Source organism: Elephantulus edwardii, unplaced genomic scaffold (genome assembly GCF_000299155.1).
Source record: "Elephantulus edwardii isolate Elephantulus edwardi_28Jun2011 unplaced genomic scaffold, EleEdw1.0 scaffold00014, whole genome shotgun sequence".
In the NCBI taxonomy this organism is placed as follows: domain Eukaryota; kingdom Metazoa; phylum Chordata; class Mammalia; order Macroscelidea; family Macroscelididae; genus Elephantulus; species Elephantulus edwardii.
In genome coordinates this window covers 5,144,344-5,167,567 of record NW_006399764.1, presented here as the reverse complement: position 1 = coordinate 5,167,567, position 23,224 = coordinate 5,144,344, and the positions used below count along the sequence as shown (strand labels likewise).

General features: G+C 45.2%; 1 protein-coding gene across 1 annotated transcript in view; it reads right to left on the bottom strand.

Annotated features, from left to right (window-relative positions):
* Positions 1-23,224, bottom strand: part of MOB3B (MOB kinase activator 3B) — a 138,109-nt gene that overhangs the window by 28,619 nt on the left and 86,266 nt on the right. Inside the window, exons 2-3 of the mRNA XM_006881333.1 lie at positions 12,177-12,379; positions 8,463-8,517 (exon numbers count right to left, since the gene is read on the bottom strand). Coding sequence (XP_006881395.1) covers positions 8,463-8,517; positions 12,177-12,379 — 258 coding nt within the window. The remainder of the gene's footprint in view (positions 1-8,462; positions 8,518-12,176; positions 12,380-23,224) is intronic.

Sequence of the window (23,224 nt, the reverse complement as noted above, 5' to 3'; positions counted from 1 at the left end):
TCATACAAACGGAATAAAAAAAATATGAATGGTTAGTGCCTTGTTTCCCTTGTTCAGCATAAAGTTTTTCAGTTTCATCCATAAACATGGATTCTTAAATAGGGCACATTATTCATTGTTTCTTATCTGTATCTGAAGTAAGTGTCCAATGGCTGTAGGAGAAAAAGTGGGTTTCTGGAGTGGTTCAAGGCAGATTAATGTGAACTGAACTGAAAGGAAACTAAGGATGTAGAGGTAAGTGGCCAGACACACTTTTTTCCTAAGGAGCTGGGCTAGGAAGGAGACGAGGAAGAAACACACTGAATGAACGGGTGCCTTCACTGGGGCAGGTGACTCCTGGATACATCAGTAACAAAATATACAACGCCATCAAGTCAGAACCCACTCCTAGCTGACCCTCCAGCAGGTTTTCAGAGGCAGCTAACAGCATGGGAGAAGCACGCCCATTGTCATGATTCATGCACATCATAGGACATCTAAGAATGGCATTTCTCAGGGACCTCTGGTGGCCTAGTTGCGAGAAGCTGCACTGCAATCCCAGAGGTATGCGGTTCAAATCTACCAGATGCTCTGCTGGAGAAGGAGGGCAATCTCCTCCTGGACCAGTCAGATCCGATGTAACGGTACACACGCACAAAAAAGAATAAAATTTTAAAAAAAAATGTAATTGCTCTTAAAAGATGAGTATGATTGCCCATGTGTATATCCCATTTTGTTTATCCATTAATTGAACAAAATACACATGTATGTCCATAGCGCTTACTCTTGCTGTTCCAACCGGCCACCGGGGAGCTCTGCTGGCAATATCTGCAGGAATCTGCACCACTAATCCAAAATCCTCACTTCTCTGGTGCTGCAGATCTACCAGCCGCTCCGTGGGAGAGAGACGGGCAGCCACCTCTCGTTATAATTTACAGCCTCGAAAACCAGTGAAGGGTCACCACCCACTCAACAGCTGTGACTGTGAGTGCCCTGCACTGTCGTAAGGGGTGGGGGGGAGCAAAGAGCTGAACCAGAGGCAGGAGGTACAGTCGGAGAACAGGTCACATGTCTTGTCCAGCTTTGATTTGTGTAGGTGAGACCTGATTTAAAAAAATGCTGCATGTTTACGATGCGAAGCCCCAAACACCTATGTTTAAAAACAAGCGTTGCCTATAATTCAATAAAGAGACTTCTTGGGGGCACTTTTTGCTATTTTTCCTTTCTCTCATCTAGGAGCCTAAACTATTTCAAATCCTGTTCTTAGGATTATTATACAGACCATTTCCACATGGGTATCACCTGTAACCCTAAGTACCTTCTGTAGACTCTGAAATAAACCTGGCCACATCTCACCCGAGTCCAGTAAAAATAAAACCAACTCCCTACAGCTCAAGGAACCCTGGTGACCTTGTAGGTAAAGCATTCCTCCACTCACGAGAAGGTCGGAGGCTCAAACTGATCAGCGGCTCCAGGGTTGAGAGAAGAGGCGATTTGTTCATTTACAGCATCCAAAACTCTATGGGCAGTTCTGCTCATACGGGTAACTGTATGTCAGAACTGAATCAATGCAAGTGGGTTTGGGTGTACCTACCTACTGTCCAGTTTTATAAACCAGAAGCAAAGACTCTCTTGACATCAATAAGCAGGGATCAATGAGATTGCAAAAGGCATGAAGCTGGCTCACTGCATTTGTAGTTGCTGAAGACAGTGCAGTTCATTGAAGACAAGCCCACATTTCTTTGCTATTTTTCAAACTGACATGAGAATGTGTCTGCCAAACCTCCTGAATCGGGCTCTGGCAGGCTCTCAGCTCATTGCTGGGCATCTGTGTTGCCCTGAACGACCAATGTCCATTGATACAACCCCGAGCACACAAAAACACAAGTCATCTAAATGGCAGAGTTCCATGGATACAAATTCCAGCTTCTCTCTGTTCCAGGAACACTTGTCTCCTGATGCCACTGTTGTTGTTATTCGGAGCAGATGGGTCTAGTGCGACTCTTAGTGATGCTATGAACAGCAGATTGAACCCTTGTCCTCCCTGTCTAGTGTCATACTCCCACCCATTGTTCCAGTCACTGTGTCAACCCATCTCACTGAGTCTTCCTTTTTAATGACCATGTCCTTTTCCAAGCACAAGGTCTTTGTTCCAAAGGCTAGGCCCTCCTGACAACATGCTCCGAAGTATAAGAGGTGAGCCTTCCCCATCCCCGCCTCTAAGGTGTATCCTGGTCTCCTTAAGCCAACCTGACACAGCCTCGAGAGCTCACGCAGTCTAGCTCTGGCTTCCCACTGAGGAGAATCTGAGCTCCAGAGACGTGCCATGCCATGTCCAGCATCAGACAACGTGTGTGACAGTGACATCGACGACGCCACACTGCAGACTCCCAGCGTGAAGCGATTTCTTCTACAGCACTTCTCTCCACGTTGGAGCCACTTGGCATAAAGTCAAGGAGCCCGCCTGATAAGAGCGGTCCAGAGGCCTTTTGCGAAAAGGATGTTTCAAAAGAAAAGGTCTTTTCACAAATCGTACAATAGCTCTTGGTTGTCAGCTATTTTGGAGAGCAGTGCTGGATTATTTGTGAGGCCGTTTCTTTTCACAGTCTTAATGTGATCTTGTGATTACAAGCCAATCTTGGCTACTGCACTCATTCAGGCATCTTGGGAGAGAAGTCCAGGGGCGACCTGGCCACACCTATGGATACACATGGTCAGCATATGCTTGGGCCTTGGTATGGCTGTGGTTAGGCCTTTACGAGACAAGTGCTTCAGTATATTCATTCCCCAAATTGTTCTTCTTCCATCTGCTTCAACAGAGCCCATTTTTAAGAGAGATGGTTCAAACGCTGAGGTTGAGCTCTGTTTGCAAGAATTCTGGTTCTTGCAGAGGGAGCAGGGAGAGACTGGAGTGACCAAACAACAACGATGAATGGTAGAGAAGGGCCCACCATACCCTCTGAAGTGGAGGTAAAAGAAGTGAAGAAGAGGAGAAATTACATGTGAAAGGGCTTCAAGAAACATCTGACATTTAAGAAATGGAGCGACTGTATTTTTCTTGGAAGTGCTTGTGAGCCGTCTAGGTTGTTGAATGACGAGTCCTATTGCCTAGTGTTCTCCGTGGGAAGGTCTTGGTCTCCCCACTTATTCACTATGCATCAGAGAGCTGGACCCAAGATGACAAATGAAGAATCAATGCCTTTGAGTTGTGGTGTTGGAGAAGAGTATTGAACATACCATGGACTGCCAAGAGAACAAAACAGGTCTGTCCTGGAGAGGGTGAAACCAAGCTTGGAGGCAAGGATTTTGAGGCTCTGTCTCACATACTTCGGGCATGTTTCTATGGGGAATCGGTCCTTGGAGAAGGACATCATGTTTGGAAAGGTGGAGGGACAGTGCAGGCGGAATAGGAAGACCCCGAATGAGATGGATGAACACCGTAACTGGGATAATGAGAGTAAGTGTGTCAGAAACAGTGAGATTGAGTCAGAATAGGGAAGGGTTCAGGGCTATTGTACATAGGGTCACTATGAGTCATGGTTGACTTGACAGCACATAACAACAACAACAACTGCCCAGTGTGGGTGAGAGAGTTGAGGAAGGGGGATGAACAGGACTAGGCTTTTTGTGTTTGAGCCCTGCAGCCATCTTCTATGAACAGTTTCAATCGCCTCCAACCTCCCTCTCTTCCTCTCCTCTCCCCTTTGTCATTCAGTAAGCTGGCGATCTGGTTGGGGAGCACGTGGCAGGGACGAGATCACAAAGGCCAGCAGTGTGGTTCAGAGTGTGGTCCAAGGATCATGATCTCTGCAGGATGTGATGCGTCATAACAACAACAAAGCATTCAGGAGCCAAATGTGGTTAAACTGGGGACGAACAAATCTGCTGCAGGAGATTCTGACTTACAGTGACCTCCCCTGAGTTTCCAAGGCAATGAATCTTTACATGAGGTGAATTCCCAGCTCTCTCCTGAGTTAAGACAGGTACACAACATGGGGCAACTGATTTCTTTATGTTTATTTAGTGGATGATTTTGCAAGGCCTTTAGCTGATACTGTTTATTTCGAACCTTTGGTGGTGGAGATGGTGCGGCATTTTCTAACTCATCTAAGCAAGGAAGGAAGTCTGTTTCCACCACCCATCACACAGGACCAGCCCTGTATGGAGAACCTCTGGGAAATCCCTTCCGCGTTACTTTCCCACATCACTAAGCTAACCTTCAGTCCTAGAAGAGATGATACGTGAAAAACTGTAATTCTCCTCCAAAGCCAAATCCATGGACATCAAGCCAAGTGACCCTCTATCTGGTTTGTGAGGCTTCAGATCTTCATAAGAGCAGGCTGGCCATCTCCTTGTGGAGAACCCAGTAGATCTGAACAACTGATATTTTGGCTGGTGGCCTGACACATTGAGTACTATGTCATTATTGCTTCTTAAATCTCATCTAGGGTAACTGTAACCTAGGGTTTTGACATTCAAAGTATGGCCCTGGAACCGGCAACACTGAAAACATCTGAGAGCACAATGTAAAATCTCATATTCTACTATAGCTCTAATGTATTCACATACACATGAGAATCTAAAGGTACCTGGTTTGAGAGACTAATCTCTGGGATTTTGATCCAGTGTATCTGGGGGAAGGCCAGGGATGCCATCTAAAACTAGCACCTCTAGAACTAGAGTCTCCTGAGGTTGTGCGGACGCCCACTGAGAAACACTACCTTCATCAGAGAGCGCCTACAGTTCATACTGTCCAGTCAACTACGACTCAGAACGACCCTATGAACAATGACTTTGAACCCTGCCCTATCATGAGCCAACCTCACCATCTCCGATACATCTGCCCCCATTGTCACAGTCACTGTGTCAACCCATCTGGGGTCTGCATTTCCTGCACTTTCCCCTCTACCATTCAACCATGATGTCCTTCTCCAAGGACTGGTCCCCCTCCTGGCCATCTGCCCAAAGTATGTGAGATGGAGCTTCAAAATCTTTGCTTTCAAGGAGCAACCTGGTTTCACCCTCTCCAGCACAGACATGTTTGTTCTCTTGGTAGTCTATCTTATGTTCAATACTCCTCTCCAGCACCACAGCTCAAAGGTATTGATTCTTCTGCTGTCGTCCTTAGTCATTGTCCAGCTTTCTGATGCAGAGCAAGTAATCATGAAGCTATGGCTTGGATCAGGCGCACCTTAGTCTCCAGATTGACACTGTCTAGACTGATGACTAGCTTGACATTAATAGCACATAACAACAACAGCACCAATGAATCCTTAGATAATACAAATGGCTAACACACTGGGCTGCTAACCAAAAGGTTGAAGGTTCAGGTCCACCCATCGGGGCCTCAAACAAAAGGGCTGACAATGCCCTTCAGAAAAATCAACCACTGAAAAATCTAGTTTGTCACACTCGAGGTTCACGAGGAGTTGAAACTGATTTGATAGCAAGTGGGGTTTTATTGGTTGGATTTTTTTGTTTGTTTTAAATAGTCTAAGAACCCTGCTGCAAGGTAGCAGAATAACCTTCTGGTGACATCTGTTTTCACAGCAGCACCTCTGCCTTCCAAATGATGTCTTGGACTGCCTTCTCTGTTAGGAATCAGGAACCAGAGCCTTGGAGACAGAAAGGAGGTAAAGAACCGGGATGAAGGTTGCTCAGAAGAAAAGCAGGTGCCTTGGGCTGAACAAGTGAAGCCCTGCCTCCTGTGAGCCCCCAGCTCCTGTCCACCTCTTTATTCCACCTACAGCAAAGCTCACGGCCCTCTGCAGGTGTGCCTTGTGGAAGGCTGGTATGACACTGTTACTCATTGCTACCACTTACTAATGACGCTTCTGCCTAGCTCTGTCAGCTGATCCTGCCTGCCCAGGGCCCACGGCCGCCTGCTTCTTCACGTAGGCCTGGCCCACTGTCTAATTATTTGGGCTCTTTTCTTCTAATTGTGGACTTGCTCAAGTCCAGGTCATTTTCAGCTATTAAATTTAAATGGATGATTTGTCACATCTGCCTGTGACAGGGTTGCCGCTCCCCACTCCCTGCTGGAGCCCCAGGGCACGGTCTCTATATTTGCTGGGTTCTCAGGCCACAACAGCTGATCAGCAGTGGGCAACGCTAGACCTGAGCGTGGACTTGCTGACCAGGGTGACCTCTTGCCAGCTTCTGAATTCCAAACTGGATTCCCTCTCCATGGCCTGGCAGGCACACAGACTGTCCCAGTTTGCCTGGGGCTGAGGGTTTTACCCGGTCACTGGACTTTCATTGCTATAATTGGAGGGTTGGTCGCCCACGCCTCCTATTATTACACAGGACACAATTCTGTGCAATCTGGAATCTGGAGCAGAGAACTGACTAGAATCAGGGCCCCAACCTTTCTCTGTGGGATCTGTGGTTTATGATGCATCCTACACTATCCTGAGGCTGTTTTTGCTTTTAATTTCTATTGCAAATTCCAAAAGATAAGCTTTATTTCCAACAAGGAAATGGAGAAGAAAAGGTCTCAAGCATCTCCAGAGAAGATGACTGGTATAAAGTCCCTTAGAATGGAGATGCAGCATCCTTAGAAATGACCATCTCAAAGTCAAAAACTAGATGGTGCCCACCTACCTCTACCAGCAATTCTGATCAAGGCCACAATAGAGAGATAATGATAGAAAAGGAGGAAAATGTGGAACAGACCTTAAATTTGTAACACAGAAAAAATATCTATTGGACTGATTGAGATTAGGACACTCTTGAGACTATTTCTCTGAGATCTTCTTCAAAACTTGACCTGAGGCAATCTTCTAAGGTCATCTTGTGGCTAAATATCAGATTGACCTCCCAAAGAAGAAACATTAGCCATCAGTAAGTGTTTTAGTCTCTTTACAAATCACCCATAGGAGATCAAATGATAAACAATTACTTAGAAACAAAGATGAGAATGTAAAGGGGCAGGGAAACTCGATTAACAGAAATAGAACAACTGGAATGGAAATAAGGAGACCTTTCAGGGACTGTGAAGAAGGAACCAATGTCAGTGAGCAGTGTGTGTGTAGAAACTGTTGCATGGGAATCTAGATTAAATGTGAACCTTTACCAAAAGATGATATTATGTAAAAGTATATTAAGCTTTTGTGCTTGCTTCGACAGTGAACACACTAAAATCAAAATGATACAGAGACAATTAGCATGGGCCCTGTACAAGGATGACACACAAATTTGTGAAGTGTTCCATAGTTTTGTTCAATGATGATTAATTTTATAAAACATAATGCATGTAAATGATTATATGAAATATAATGTGAATGAAGAATAGTGTGAAATACAATGTATACAAACTTTGTAAGTAAACCAATAAAAAAAAATCCACAACACCATAACAAACAACCAAACTATGAACCACTGCTATAAGTAACCAAAGAGGATTATAGCTAAGGAAAAAGGTGGGGGGAAGGAGCTATTTCAGTCATCTGGGGAAAGAAGTGACATACTGAAGTAGAATGATGGCTGGGATGATGGAGAGAGATGTGGAACAATTTCAGAGATATTCAAGATTTAAAGTCACAAGGATTTGGCAATGGTTTGTATAGTGCCAAGGATTTATTGTTTGAAATGGATTTCTTCGTCATTGATTTCTTTTTTTCACATAGATGTGTGGGAACGGGCAAATAGGATGTGTCGGTTTACCCACAAGGGGATTGGTCTCGCCATTCCATTTCATTTAAAACAAGTGGTTCAACGGCAGAAATTGAGAATCTCACTGCCAACAAAGAACAGGAAGCAGCAGGCATCCTTCAGGGACAGAGATTCCTACATGCCAGACTAGACCAGGATCTCCAGGAGAGCAATGGCAGGCTTAGCAGAGAACTGAAGACCAGCTTGAAACAGAGGGCTACTGCACAAAGCCAGAGGCCTTCCTTCACGCTTGCTGAAGAACTGAGGGAAAACATGCCACTGGCAGAACTAAGGGAACTTTGCGATGCTGACTGAAGATCAACAGGACCTGCGACCACGGTAGAGAAGCTGCACTCTGTGATTGTATCCTGCTGCCTGTTAACTTCTCTAATAAACCTCATAACCACAAACAAAAAGTATATCAGCATTTATTACATGCATTTCTATCCTGTATACTCCTGGCTCTAAAAGAATTTACAACGCCATGGGAGAGTCTGAAATGAATACAATTTATTACACAGGCTATGACTTTGCCCAGGATGATGCCAAGGGGTCAAGGTAGTGAAGGAAGGAGGAGTTAGGGGACCTCTGCCTACTGTTTGCCAGCTGCTTACCATCTATTGTTTCATTCAAGCAGACATTTCCTAAAGCACATACCACTGACTCCTTGTTTAGTTTTTATGACATTTTCATTATCTTATCTATGCTACCGGTAAGAAAGATGGGGTTTTGAGAAGCCATGCTATCTTTCCCACAGCTGCATGTCAGTAAAGGAAGGTCTCACTGAAGTCAATGAGTCTGAGCCCTGTCTGTGACACTCAATTGCCCACCCTCGTCGGGCACTGGGTCCTCAGTCAACACCAGGCCCTGGGAACAGGCATGTGGCTGTGAACAGAAGCACAGCTGAGAGGAATACGAGTGAGTCTCTGAGTTGTACATGCTGGAATTCCAAGTCAGGAGATTGGACTGTCTCACTGGAGATGTGGAAACTCTGGGAATACTGGTATTCCAAAGGAAACTGGCAGGGCAGATGTTGCCCTTCTGACTCCTACTTATGATAAGATTCTAAAGAACGCACAACCAGAATGTGCAGCTTAAATGCCTGACTTCTTCATCGTTCTTCCAGGGTCATGGATGGGGAACATTATTTTATATTTTTCCATTGTATCATAAATTTTTTAGAGCATCTATTTTGTACCCACTCAGAACCCTGAAACAGCTTGCTTTGCATCAAACTCACTGACATCAATCACTTGTGACTCCCAGTGACTCTTCACCACGTTTCTGAGGCTGTAAATTCCAACAGGAGGAGACTGCTCCTCTTTCTCCCTCTCAGAATCACAGGTGGGTTCACACCATCAGAGACTGGAGGGGTTTGGGTAAGCAGTGTAATTTGGTATATACTAGGCCACCAGAAGGGGAGCTCTGGTGGCGCAGTGGTAAGGAATTGCCCTGTCAACACAAATGCTTGTGGTTTGAATCCACCAGCTGCTCCATGGGACAAAGACAGACAATCAACTACCGTGCAATTTACTGTTTCTGAAAACCTGCTGGCAGGTCAGCTACGGGTTGAATCCGACTCAACAACACACAGCAACAATAACATGTCACCAGAACTTCCCTTTGCATCTAGAAAGTACTTATTAGAAGCAAATTTAAAATGTATTCATTTGATATGCTGGGCCTGATTTTAAGAAGTGCATTTGGAACACAAGCTTAAGAGCCCATTACTTTATCACTTATTGAAATAAAAGCTCTCATTTCAGTGACACAGCATTCACAGTGGGCGGAGGGATCTGCCTGGCATTATTTAACTGCTGTCCTCAAAAACGTTCTAAACCTGCTGACCTGCTGCTGCTACTTTCTAGGTTGTGATTAATAAAGCGAATAATACTTTCAGACAATTAAGCACTTTCAAAGAATAAGAATTCCCATTAATATTTTAAAAGGTTAATTTCCTTCTAATTACAGTTAACAAAAGAGAAATACAGGAAGGATGAGATTTCAAAAAAGGACTGAAAGAAAGATAAGCTTATAAAAAGGGGGGAAACTGGCACCCTTCTTGTTCACGCCCACTCCTCATCAGGCCAAGAGCTCTGGTGGCATCGCCAGAGGGGCTGTGCTGCCAGGCATAGGTGGCGCCTCTCTGGCATTCTGAACTCGCCAGTGGCTTATTGGGAGAAAGATGGGTGATCTTGTCCTGTGTGACTTACAGCCTCTGTAAACCCAGCAACAGTCAACAACAATTAGTTGGTTTGTTAATTTAATGTTGGTTTATCTCCCAGGATCTTTTCTAAACTACTGACTGAGATAGGAGGCGGGGGTGGGGTAGGGTGGGGTGTCGCTTTTCTATTTAAGTCTGCTCTTGGCACGGCCAGGTGTTAGAATCTTCTATCCTAGAAATGAAATGAGAACACTTTGATGGACAAAGAAAGGCTTTCTCTACTTGCTGGTTTATGTTCAACTTTATCCTACACTGGCCTTTATGTGTTTACTCATAAAAGACTGACATTCAGCCAGAGGTTTCTGCTCTTTTAGCTCAAGCAAGCCCAAAGCAGGAAGGCTTCGAGTCTCTTCCTTCCATTGTCTGCTGGCAGGCGCCCTTGAGTGGACCCCATCTCAGTGACCCACTCACGTACAGTACCTTTAAGGAGGACAATTTCCCTAGCTCACCACTGAAGAGAAATGACCTAGATGCTCCAGAAGAAGAAGCAAGTTCTAGGAGATCAGCAGGGGTTTCTCCACCATCTACACTTATGTGGCCTCGGTCCACTCTTCTGTCTTGCACATTTTCTATAAGGCATTCTAGTCCTTTAAACTACCTATTTAACAGCTGTATTTACAATCTTTTCTCCCTGTAGATCTTGGAATTAATGTTCACTCACAACAACTTTTGAGAAGAACTTAGCAACAGAATCCAACCACTGATTTTTACTTTCTTTCTACTCTGGGTGCCTGGCTGAGTTCAGTGCTGGCCCCATTTCTGTCCTCAAAGAGCTTTCTAGAAGCTACTGTGGACGGGGAAGCGAAGAGAAGCAGCTCCTGTCTTCATGCAAGTGCTCCTTAAAAACGCTTGCTTTGTTCTAGAATGCCCGAGTGATGCAGAGGAAACTCTTTTTGCCTTGAACTCCCCCTCCAGGTATGCTGATATATTTCAAGTTGAGAAGTTCTTGAGGTGACACATACCATCTGCCAACATCTTCTGTGAAAGGTAAGAGCACTGTCCATAAGGGAAAGCGGGACAGGGGAGCTAAAGAGGGCAGGCTCTCCCGGCACTTCAGTCCTTAATCAAATGGCCTGGCCTGACACGGAATTGCCCTTTGCATAATACTTGCCACAAATGCCACTTACTTAAACTGTTTCAAGAAAGTAACTTACTGTATTATAAAGAAATGTACTCTACTGGGGGAAAAAAAACAACTAACAACGAGCCAACTAGAAATAGCTGTGTCAAGGGCATCTATGTTAAGGCACCACATGTTACAAAGGCTGCTGGGGTTTTTAAGGGTTCTTGGTTTCTAAAGCACAGAGTGAGTGCAACTCTAACAGTAGCCTATCAAGAGACTACAAAGGAGACCTATTCATCCAAATAATAATATTCATGTTTCAGAATAGACCTTCTGGATTCTAAGAAACAAAAACCTAGTGCTGTTCAATCAGCTCCCACTCAGATCAATCCTACAGGTCAGAGCAGAATTACCTCCCAGGTAGCCACAGCTGTAAGTCTTTATGGAAGGAGACTGGTGCATATTTCTTCCACAAAGCAGCTGGTGAGTTTGAACTGCTGACCTTCTGGTTGGCAGCCAAGTGCTTATAATCACTGTGCTATATGACTCCCTGGATTCTAACAAGCTGTGTTAAAACCACATAGCAGGTGGTTCAGTGTGAAAAGCAGTCCTGTTCTCTTTGCCCCTCTCTGTGGGGAAGGGTACTTGGATGTGAAAAGGATTAATGCACTTGACTGCCAAGGTCTGGAGGTGTGAGCTTGCCCAGAGGGGCTTGAGTCAAAAGGCTCGGAGATCGACTTCTGAAAAGTCTGGGGAGGACAGTTTCTCCTGGACACCGATTGGGCCACTGTGAGTTGGAGCTGACTGAATGCCAAGTGATAACTGACAGAGTGAAAGCTACTCAGAGGCAGTGGAAGGCAACTGTGTGCTGGTGGCTGGCCTACACTAGGTGTGAAATACTCACTTACAGACTGAAGAAATGCTCTGGTCACCTCTGATTAGCAGCAAGAGAGACAAAAGATAACCATGAAGAGATTCAATAAACAGGTGACTAGTTTTAGAGCAGGGAGTGAAAGGTCCAGCCCACGAGGCTTGCATTGTATCCTGCGTAGTCTTAGAGAGGCATCTTGGCCACATTCTGGGTGGTAGTGGGCACGGCAGCATCTCCTGGCCTTCAGTTCTCCCCTCAGCCCTGCCCAACCCTCCAGCCCACAGCTAACCTTCAGTGGACATCGTTGAGGGGCCTGGCAGTACTCAGTGACAAATGGCCCAAGCCCACGGGGTGACTCAGGGACCACAGCCGACCACAACACTCACCAAGGGCTCCAGCTCCTTGCGGTCTATGAGGTTCATCTCTGTGACGAAGTAATAGAAGTGTTTGTAGCATGTGTTGACGTGGGCCTCAGCGCCCATCACAATGACCCGGTCGAAATGATGGATGTAGACGTGGACAAAGACCCGGAAAAGGCGGCACAGAATCTTCTTGCAGATTTGAAGGAAGTTCTTGGGGAAAGGCACACCTAGAAATGGAAAATTTTTAAAAAAAGGAGTAAGATGAGGATGGTGGCATTTCAGTGGACGTCAGAGCGCCAAGAGGTCCCAGCTATGGGCCTGTCGCACTGTGAGCCCACCCCCTCCTTGGGCAGCTGCAGCAGAGACTGCCCGAAACAATGGTTAAAAGGGGTTAAATCACCATGTCAGTAAAGATCACAGGGAAGCAAAAGCCAGGGCAGAGGGCCAGGTTTATGCCTTTGGTTGTATCTTTTTGGTGGGATGTACTCTGCAATTATACAAGCAGAAATAACAGTCTAGGGAGAAATGGCAAAACAATTGAGACAGGAAAAAGAGCAATTGTTGCTAAAAAGAGCATTTGTTGCCCAAAAGACCAGGACGACAAAGGAGGGATGGACAAATGGAGTGCAGGGCAGTGGACTCCGAGACATTATGCATTTGTCAAGACAGTCTCCCAAGACTGTACACACCTCACAAAGAGAAGCCTCATGTCTACTATGGATTTCAGCTCAGAGGAATGTATCAACCTTGGCTGCACCAATTGCAACAATGTGCCCTGGATGTTCACAGTGGGAGCAGCTGTGGGCAGGAGGGAGGGTGTATGAGAACTCTCTGTACCTTCTGCACGGTTTCTCTGGGTGCCCAAAAGCAGCACTGAGAGAAGAAAACAATGTGGACAAAACATACAGAGAAAGAAGTTTTATTTCTACAAAGACATCTACTTTCCCTTCTGGCTTTCTTGTTTACCCCCATTTTTAAAACATAACAGCACTTCTGTTATCTCTGACATGAAAAAATAACCACCCAAAACCTAGTGGGTGGAAGATGATGCTTTGTGGAGACTGGTCTCGGCACGGGGTAGCAGGGAGCGGTGGGGGCTGCAGCAAACTGAGGGGCATCTTCCCAGCAATGGGAGCAGCTCTTGCTCGCCAGCAGCCCAAGGCAGCCACAGGTGTGTGTGTGTGTGGGGGGGGGTGTTGGTGGTATGAAGGAATTCAGTTGCTGGAACTTGAGTGTCCAGCAGTATTAAAGAAATACAGGAATTTCAAGAGAATGCAAACATCCACTGTTTCAGGGGAACCTCATGAACTTTCCAATGTTGTAAGTTGTCACTGAGTAGATTCAAACTTATGGCCACCCCTCGTGTGAAGAGTGGATCTTTCAAAAGCAGAACATAACTTAGTGGGTTTGAACCAACAACCTTCCAATACGGATGCTTAAAGTGTTGGCAATCACAGTAAAGCCTATGGAATCTGGACCACAGGTAAGGTGGACCTGTTAGAGAAGGAAAACACACCATTTCCCACTAAAACGTGCAATAGAAAACTGGTAAGACTGAGCTTCTGGTTCCCATAGGTTTATTAAAAGACCATGAACAAAACACCACAAAACAGCTCTGTTGTCAGATTTTGTCTTCAGGCTACCAGTTGGCAAGATCTGATGCAAACCCTTTCCTGAAAGATACCTTGTCTGAGTTGGGCAAACTCTACAAACTTTATAGATTTTTTTTTTACATTTAAAAACAATTTTATTGGTTTGCATATAATCATTTATATACATCATGTTTTATACAGTCACTTAGATACATTATAGATTTTTAAATTTTTTTCTACTAGTTTATTTACAAAATTAGAATACAAATTTGCACAAATTCTTTCCATTTCTCTCACCCCCTTACCCATCAAATTGTACAACCCAATGATTAATCCTCCCACCCCCATACATCCCTCTGCTCCTAGCCTCTCCCACCCCTCCTGGATCCTTATACTCATTCTAAAATAACAGTCTTATACAATATTTATCCTTATGGGACTGTATTAGTCCACTCAGGGTGATGCTCTCCAGTCCCTCCCAAGTTAGGTAATAATTTACAAAGTTATTGCTCCTGCATGCTGTATAGTATTCCATTGTATGAATGTACCATAATTTCTCAATCCATTCTTTTGTAGTTGGACATTTGGGCTGTTTCCATACTTTTAATGACATAGTTTTACACTTCATCTCTTTGGGGGGGCTAAGAGTTGAGGGGCTGCATTTTTCATAAAGGGTGTATGGTCAGACATATTCACTCAGGCTTCTTGCTGGAACATCCCTTGCAGCCTGCTCGAGGAGATAAGCAGAAGGATTACATCTCCACATCCTTTCTCCCCCTCAAATAAGCTTTGTTGTTGTTGTTGTTGTGTTGAACCTGATCCAAACCATAGCCGACCCTCCAGTGGGTTTTCAGAGGCCGTTAATCACACAGGAGAAAACATTCCATCCTTCTCCTGAGGAGCGGCTGGTGGATTTGAAACATATGCCTTTGGCATTTTAGCACAGTTCCTAACCAGTAAGCCACCAGAGCTCCCTCAAATCAGCCTACACCCGTGTTATTTGTTGTCCTTCACTGGTGAGAGGTTGGCATGGATTCTTAAGTTAAATAGACGAAATTCCTACTCTGCTCTTTTTCAGTTGTATCATCATGGACAAGTTATTTAACACATCTGAGCGTCAGAGTTTCCACAGGTAAAAAGAAGATAAAAACTCCGATGTGTGGTGCTGGCTAACTGAAAGGTCAGAGGTTTGAGTCCACCTCAGCAGAGTTATCCTTCGCAGGAAAGGCAGACATCTGTGTCAGCAGCCTGTTAACAGGACCACAGCACTGTGCTCAGGGACCCACAGGCATCTGTCACATGAAAGATACTCTGTAATGGGATCTCCTGAAACTCCCAGGGCAGGATAAGAGGGGCACCCATCTGGCAGTCTGCGGTGACAGGATCTGTCTCTTCAGGGCCCCAGGTCTATGACCTGCTTTTTCTTCCAAAACAAAGTGGCAGCATACCAAATGAGCCCAACAGAGACTTGGGTACAGCTTGGCAACTGACCATCTGGACCACAACATGGGGATCTGGGGTGAGGTCAGTCTGGGAAGAAGTGGGGAGCAGACACCTGCAGGTGATATGTATCATTTGCACAGCACACCTGTGCAGGATGGCAGGCCTTCGAGTCCTCTCTGTCCGATGAGTAAAACTAAGACCCACAGACAGGAACGAATTTGTTCCAGTCATTACATGGAAAGGGGGAGGGCTAGGATTTGAACCTGGTGCACCCGACTCTAAAATGCAAAGCATCTGGCTTTGTTTGCAGTGTGATGCCTTCCCTAGTGCCCACCACAGACAGAGGCATCTGCTGCAGAGGACAATGAGGCATGTAAGGCACAAAACCAAATCAAGACAAGAGTCACTGCAATCTAGATGACTCTGAAAGATGGTACCAGGGATAAGGAAGACCAAAACAAGACCGGTGACCGTGAATTGTGTGGGTAAATAGTACTGCCTACCTCATAGACTGCCAAAAAGGCACATACTTTCTTTTTAAATTCTTTTTATTAACTTTAATGAAAGTTTACTAGACTTAGGGTTTCCAGTCATTCATTCATTGTTGCATTTTCCTCCCTGCCTACCCCCGCCCCTCCAACTCTTCTTGAAAAGAAAAACTCACTGTTACGCAATCACTCTGGACTTCTATAATGACAAGAATACCCACTCATATGTCCCTTTTAAACAGTTCTCTCCCTCATCTGTTTCAGTGCAATATACATCATTCCTCCCCTCCTTTTCTGTCTTCCAGCAACTTCGATGTCAGTCCCATTTTACAACAGTGGCCCTATGAAATATTTGTCCTTTTGTGACTGAGGACACATACATTCGTTATGTAGGAAGTGTTATCAGTATTGCTCCTTGGAGGTGAGGAGAGTGACACTTGAGCTCCCACACTTTGAGAATGTTGTCAGGAGAGGTCAGTCCTCAGAAAAAGACGTTGTGCTGGGGAAAGCAGAGGGTCAGCAAGAGAGAGAGACCATCAGTGAGATGGATTGCTGCAGTGACTGCAACAATGGCCTTGAGCATGACAGAGATCAGGATGATGGTGCAGAATGGAGCAAGGCTTTGATCTGTTGTTCCCAGAATCGCTGTTGAGTCAGTTAACTCAACGGCACCTAACAAAAACAACATTTTAGCCCTATAGGGAAGAGCAGAACTGGGCTTCCAAAGCTCTAAAGCTTTATGGAACAGATTGTCACGCCATTCTCCTGCAGAGCAGTTGGGCAGTTTGAACCTCCAACCTTTGAATCAGGAGTCGACCAGTTAATCACTCATTGTACCACTCATTGCACTTCTGCAGCACATAAATGAATTCATTGGAGAAGGATGGTAGGGAGCGAGGGGCAGAAGACAAGGTGCCCAAGTCAGGTGCACAGAGGCCAGCGAACACACTCAACCACCGTTACGGAGGAATGTCCCTTCCTTGCCGAGGCTGGAAGGCCTTCGAGCTGAGATTATTAAGTAAAAGCTAGCATTTGCTCTTGTTAGGTGCTGTGGCATCATTTCCAAAGCATAGCAACCCTATCAAAGCAAAACAACGCCACTCTTTGAAATCTTCTGTCCAACTCTCTTCCTTTCTTCCCTTCACTTTAGTATCTTTACGTTCTAAAGTTTCTTCTTCCCCCAAAGGACCTGAATGACCAAGCAGGAAGCATCGGTTCTGATGCACAGCAGCCGTACAGACAACAAGACGAACCACCATCTGGAACTGCAGCCTGCTCATAAATACCACCATGCACAGGCCATGCTCAAGTCGCGCGTCAGCCGCCTTGGTGAGGGTGCTCCTCATTTCCTCTGACCCTCTATTTCACTAAGGACGTCCTTCTTCAACGACTGCTCCCTCAGGGATCAGAATCCCCCAAGAGCTCCCAAGGGGAAAATTAAAGGGGTGTAGCTTTGGAAACCTGACAGAGCGCCCCTATTAGTTGGAAACAATTTGACAACAGTGAGCACTTAAACTGTAAAGAAGGAGCCTCATTGCCACAGTGCTAATCAAAAGGTTTGGAATTCAAATCTACCACGTACTCGGGAAGAGAAAAATGGGCAATCTCCTCTCTCTGAGACTAAATAAAGTTTCAGTCTCTAAAACTCAATAAAGGGTGGCTATAAATCACACCAGTTCAGACAGCGGTGGGTTGGCTTTGGCTGAGATCTGTAAACAGGATCCTGTTTGGAAATAGGTGCATTTGTTATTTTACTAGGTCATTTAGCAAGTAGGAAAGGTTCCAAATCTCATAAATTCTGGGTTCTAGAAAGAGCAGAATGGACAGAGAGACATGCACATGGGAGAAAACAGATACCATATAAAGGTAGTCTAGAATCCAAGGGCTACTATGGCACTTAGAAATGCCCAAGTCACAGAAAAGAAAGGCATTGTGCTTAAAGTCCTCCTATGTTTTCATTTTCAGAAGGGAAGTCTTGGTATCAATATAACAATTTGGAGTTTGCAAAACATTTACAGGGGCAGCAATATCATTAGGTGCTGGGTTCTGGTCTCCCTTGGGCTTTGCCCCTTCTAAACAATTCTATACTTGTGTCTTCATTTTCTGTTAACTTTCCCGAACACAGAAGTGAGTTCATGCTTCGTTTCAACTTTTAGAAGGATTTGGCACACAGCTAGGCAAGGACTATGTGATCAATCAGAACTGGTCAGAAAAGATCAGAGGTCTCATTTAGTCAAGGTGCGAATCCATCCTCTCCTATTTGAGAAAGGGGAGGAGGTAAGCCCCACAGAAATGAGAGCTTTTCTATTGTTTGGACAGCTAGCATCCCAATAGAGTTGCTGGCATGGAAAGCTGGATACAACTTCTGGACAGAAGGAAAGAGGCTCTGAATTGAAGAACATTTTGATCCACCCTAGAAGATGGAACAAGAATCTGTAACTTCTCTCTTTTTATCGTTGAAACCTTTACCTTTCAATCTGAGTTTTCGGGTGATGGTAGTTAATCTTCAGTCACTGTACTCAATCAGAAAGTTAATGCCAGACATATTAACCTGTAATCTTAACTGAAATAGAATGTACATTTTAAGAGCTTCGAGTTAAACTTTGACTACACTTACAGTAACCGAGACAAACAATCCAACGATACTCCCAGACAGTTACATATGTGCTGATGATCGAAAAAAAAACAACCTTCATCCTGAAGGTCTCTAAGAGAGAAGCAATCCCTAACCGCGTCTCAGAGCATACCTCTTCTCAACTCCCCTGAAGCACATCTCCTAACATTCAAGCTGAGAAAAGTCAGGCCCTAGGAAGGTGGTATGAAACGAAAAAAAAAAAAAAAATGCACTTACACGAGTGCTGCATGGGGCAGGGACAAGCATCGAGGTATCTAGGGGTGGACAACTCTGTTACATGATGTGGTTTGTTGTTGCTGTGTACTGTCCAATCGGAATCAACCTATAGCCGACCCTCCAGTGGGTGATGTGGTGAATCGACCCATAGCTGACCTTCCGATGTGGTGAATCAACCCATAGTTGACCCTGCAGTGGGTGGTGTGACCAGTACTGATATGGGGTCCCATACAATTCCAGTTATCTTGGAAATGGGTCCACATAAACGTGATGCTATGTGTGGAAGAGTGAAACTCTGCTGTGGAGTGATACTGGACGGATTTTTTTCTTTTTTACGTATAAGTAGTTCTTGACTGATGTATTTGAGTTACACCAATGGGCATTTTTAACTGTCCCATTTTTATGTATGTGCAAGCAGGAGTGGCATCCACTTCTAAACAACATGCCTCTGGAAACTCTCTGAACTTTGATAAATGACAATAGTTATTGAAAGGCTTCAGGCCTTTTGTTCATAGGGTTGCTATGAGTCATGTTCGACTTGACAGCAATCAACAACAACATCATCAACAACAACAACAACAACAACATCCTATTGTTAGCCATGTGTACTGCATACATGCTGCCACGTGTAACTCGCGGATGTGAGCACTCTCAGAACACTCAGGAACACTCACAGATGTTCACCTTGATGGTTTTCTGTTCAAAACACGCCATAGAAGCAGAAGAAAGAAACATGAGGAAGAAGGAGAGTTGTTCGTACTTTTACAGTGACAAGATTAGCTGGAGTTTTTCCCTAAACTAAATTAGAGGCTTCGGTTGCTTGCAAGCATAGACCCGAAGGCTGACGGTTTTGCTGATGGTGCTTGGGGGATTCAGGGAGCAAGGAGGCACATAGGGAGAGAAGCGAAGCCCATGCAGACACTGCTCAGCAGTTATCTGATTAGAAACATTATCCCTACTCCCTGGAAAAAATCCAAATAATCCAGCACCTTCCATTGGTAGAGTTCAACACCACAACTTTCAAAATGCCAGTGCTGTCCAAGTCTTCTTGATCTTCGGAGTAAATTTTTATGACTTGACTGACTCTAAAAACTTATGTATGTACTAGAATCATGCCCTAAGTTTACAAATGTCTCCAGCTCCCAAAGACAAATAAAGACTGAACTTATAAAGACACTGATAATAACAAACAAAAACAAGGTATTGAACTTCAGTCAGACCCAACTTATGCCAGAGTTTATGGAACGGAACTCTACTGTAGGTTGAGAGGTACAAGCACGTCTTTTGAGGACCTTCTGGGTAAGACTCAAACCTTGACTGTTTCAATTTGCAGACAGGTGTGTTAACCATCTGTCCCACCCAGGGATTCCTGAAATGGGGTGGATGTTGTTCTGTTCTTTTGAGTTGGGACTGATTCATAGCTGATCCTCCACTAGGTTTTCGAGGCAGAGAATCACATGGGTGGAGAGGGTGTGTCTTTCTCCTGCAGCTCAGCCAGTGGATCTCAGCACAACTCCTTACCCATAGGCCACCAGAGCACCCTGAAATGGGTTAATCAACCTAAACGAGGGTCAGATCACCTGAAGGTAGCAGAGAAAGCAGAAGTAAGTTGTCTGGGCTGAGATAAAAACCCTAAAACGATCAGCTGACATGAGCTTCTACCAGGAATCTGCTCAAAATAAGACCCAGAAAGCAAGGCTGGCGTTTGCAGGGCAGCTGGGCCAAGGAGGAGCCATCCAGGCAGCTGTGGTGCAGGCTGAGGGGGAAGTGAGGCTGTGGGCCTAGAGTTTCTCATGAGGTCTCTTTCTCGACTGTTCCTGAAGACTTGGTCCTCCGCCAGGACCCAGCAGCTGACAGCCGTGCCGGTTTATGAATGTGTCTAACCACAGCTTCTGATCTGTGTGCCATGTTCAGGGTGGGCATTAAATTGAGCGTGGAATATCATCATTTCTCTGGGGCCCCACGCCAACTTGCCTTTCATCTCTGCCTTAACAAGTCCCCGTCTCCCAAACAAATTGGAATAAAAATTCCAGCTACATTTGAGTTTCAAACCATTCTCTCTCTTCATCTAACCATCTTCTCCCTTCTTTTCTATGAAGTCAAGTGCTCCATTTAATTCCTTTTTCTTTGGTACCTTTGAGAGAAAAAGGATTCCAATGACTTGAACTATTCCAATTTTTCCTGGGTTTGGAGGCTTGAAAAAAAAGACAGAGGGATTCCCAGAATGCAGCACTGCCTTGGATGACAGGCTGGCCTTCTGGTGGCAAAGACCTCCAGGCTCTCTCTCTGCCTAGCATGGTAACTCCATGAAGGCAAGGAGCCATGGGCATCTTCCTCCCAGGTGTGTGCCGATACCACGGGTGGGAGGGAGGGTGGGTATGTAGTAAGTATTTGTTGAATGACTGAACAAAAAATTAAGCTCCTTCACCATCCATCTACTGTAGCTTCTGACCTTACTGTTTGCTGTTTATTTTTGTTTTCATTATCTACTCTCCTTCTGAAAGGAAAGCCCTCGTTTCAGGATGTGACTCCAGCCTGGGAACAATGTGGGGGAAAGCAGGTCTTTGGAGGCACGAGGAAAGAAAGATGTCTCTAAGGGCATCAGAGGAATACCTCCAAGCATCTGTGAATACCTCTCTCCTTTCTTTAAAGTTTAATCTCTACACTCAATTCCTCTGCCATCTGCTATCTTGTTCCTCAAATGGTCCAGAGCACAAATCCCAGCTGGTAGCTGCACATCAACGGGGCTCCTAGGCCCAGCTGTCTCTCTACCTAGACGGCAAACTCCTGGAAGGCAGAAGCCATGAACAACTTCCTCCCAGGTGTGAGAGGAAGTGCCTATACCCTTAGTGCCTGTACCAGGGTTCGTGAAGGAAGGTGGGTAGGGAGTAAATGTGTGTCAAGTGACTGAATGAGAGTTAAGCCCCTTCACCGTCCATCTGCTTAACTCTATGTCCAGAAAGGCAAAGGTGACTTGGCTCGAGATGCACAGAGCTAGCGGTGATGAAACAGGATTAGCACTCAGGTCCGTCTGGCTCCAAAGCTCCTTTCACTCTGCCAGGATGCCTTGCCCAGTTCTTGCTGCTTTTTCCAGCTCACTCCAATTGAGTTGGCGGAATTGGAAAAGCAATCCTTGTTAAAAGGTGAGGATGGAAAAGGGTGGTTTGGCTCTCCCTTCCCCAGTGGAGACGCCGTTAGTTGTTTGGCAGTGGCCTTAACTACTTTTGGGGGCTCAGATTCTAGCCACGCATCATTCTGCGGCTTGCTCTTGAGTCGAGCTTGCTAACCTTCAAAAGGCTCTGTTTTCTTATGCAACAAATGGGGGTAAGAATACCTAGTTTTATAGAGGATGATGAAAATGAAACGAGAAGGGCTAAATACAGGGTCAGCGGGCATGCAAGGATGTCCAGCCAACGGCAGCTACTGTTACAAAGACAGAGCTGTCTACAGTGTCAAAGCCACTGGGACGCAGGAGAAAATGAAAGGAGACAGGTGAAGCTGTGTTTTCTCCAAAGGACAAACTCTTTCCTGGAAAATGGATCAGGAAGAAACCTGATCTACGAGAACCCAGTGCAGGCTGTCTGGAGGAACTTCCCCATGCCACACGATGAAACCTAATGCCTGGGCCAATGCTCTGGGGACCTTGGAAGGCTGTCAGTAACAACCGGAAATGTCCATGTTTCTCTTTCAAGCTGTTATTTATGTCTGAGAGCATTTGGGCAAGGCTTTGTCTTTAGGCCCTGTAATAAGAGTGCGTACGTGAAAATCCCGCTGCAAGTCATAAAAATCACTCATTCTCAATAGCTCATGAATAAAAACAATATCCCACATGCGTGGGAAAAGCAAACAGCCCTGGCTCAGAGCACACCACTTCCAAAGACCTTCCAAAACACATGGATTACAAAACCAAAATGTATCACAAGGGAAACAAAACAAAATAACCAACAACACAGATCTTTGGAAAACACACCTCTCTGTCCTCCTAAAGTAGTTTCTCCTCCCCAGTCGGTCGCCCTGCAATAGAGGTATTTCTCTAAAGAAGCCTGTGTTTTGGCTGAGGAAAATCCAACCACAGAGGACTGATTCCTCCCTGCAGATGTTCTGCGTTATCTTGGTGCGCTCCTCAAGAAAAGCGTCTGTTCAACGTGCCAAGAAAAATAATCCCATGTAGCAGGACTTTGTTCTTCTGCCTTAAAAAAAAAAAAGAAAGAGAGAGAGAAAAAAAGAAAAGAAGCTGGGGGAGGGGGGGGAAGACTAGCTCCCAACAAGCTAACAGCTGCAAATGGTTAGAAATAATGAATTGGCCACCGCTCTGTTCTTCAGTTCCCTTGCTCTGTGGTGTTACCCTCCTGTTTTCACAGTGGTTGGAGCAGAAGAAAAAAAAGGCTGCTAACCTGTGATTATATGTTCTAAACAGATTGTTAATTACTGCAGACATGCCATTTGCACTGGCGTTGATTCTGACTCCTGGCCTCCCTCTCTGTGCCAAGCAGAACTACTCTGTAGATCCTTCAAGGCTGTCCTTGGAAGACAGGTCTGAGGATTTCGGACCAGGCGTCTATGGATGGGTCTCAGCCCCTAACCTTTACATTATGATTTGAGGACCTCAGCATTGCCCTACCTTGGAATTCCCAGGAGGGACTTATTATATACAGCCTATCAGCTAGTGCTGAAGCTCCCCATGGACTGTCAAAAAAA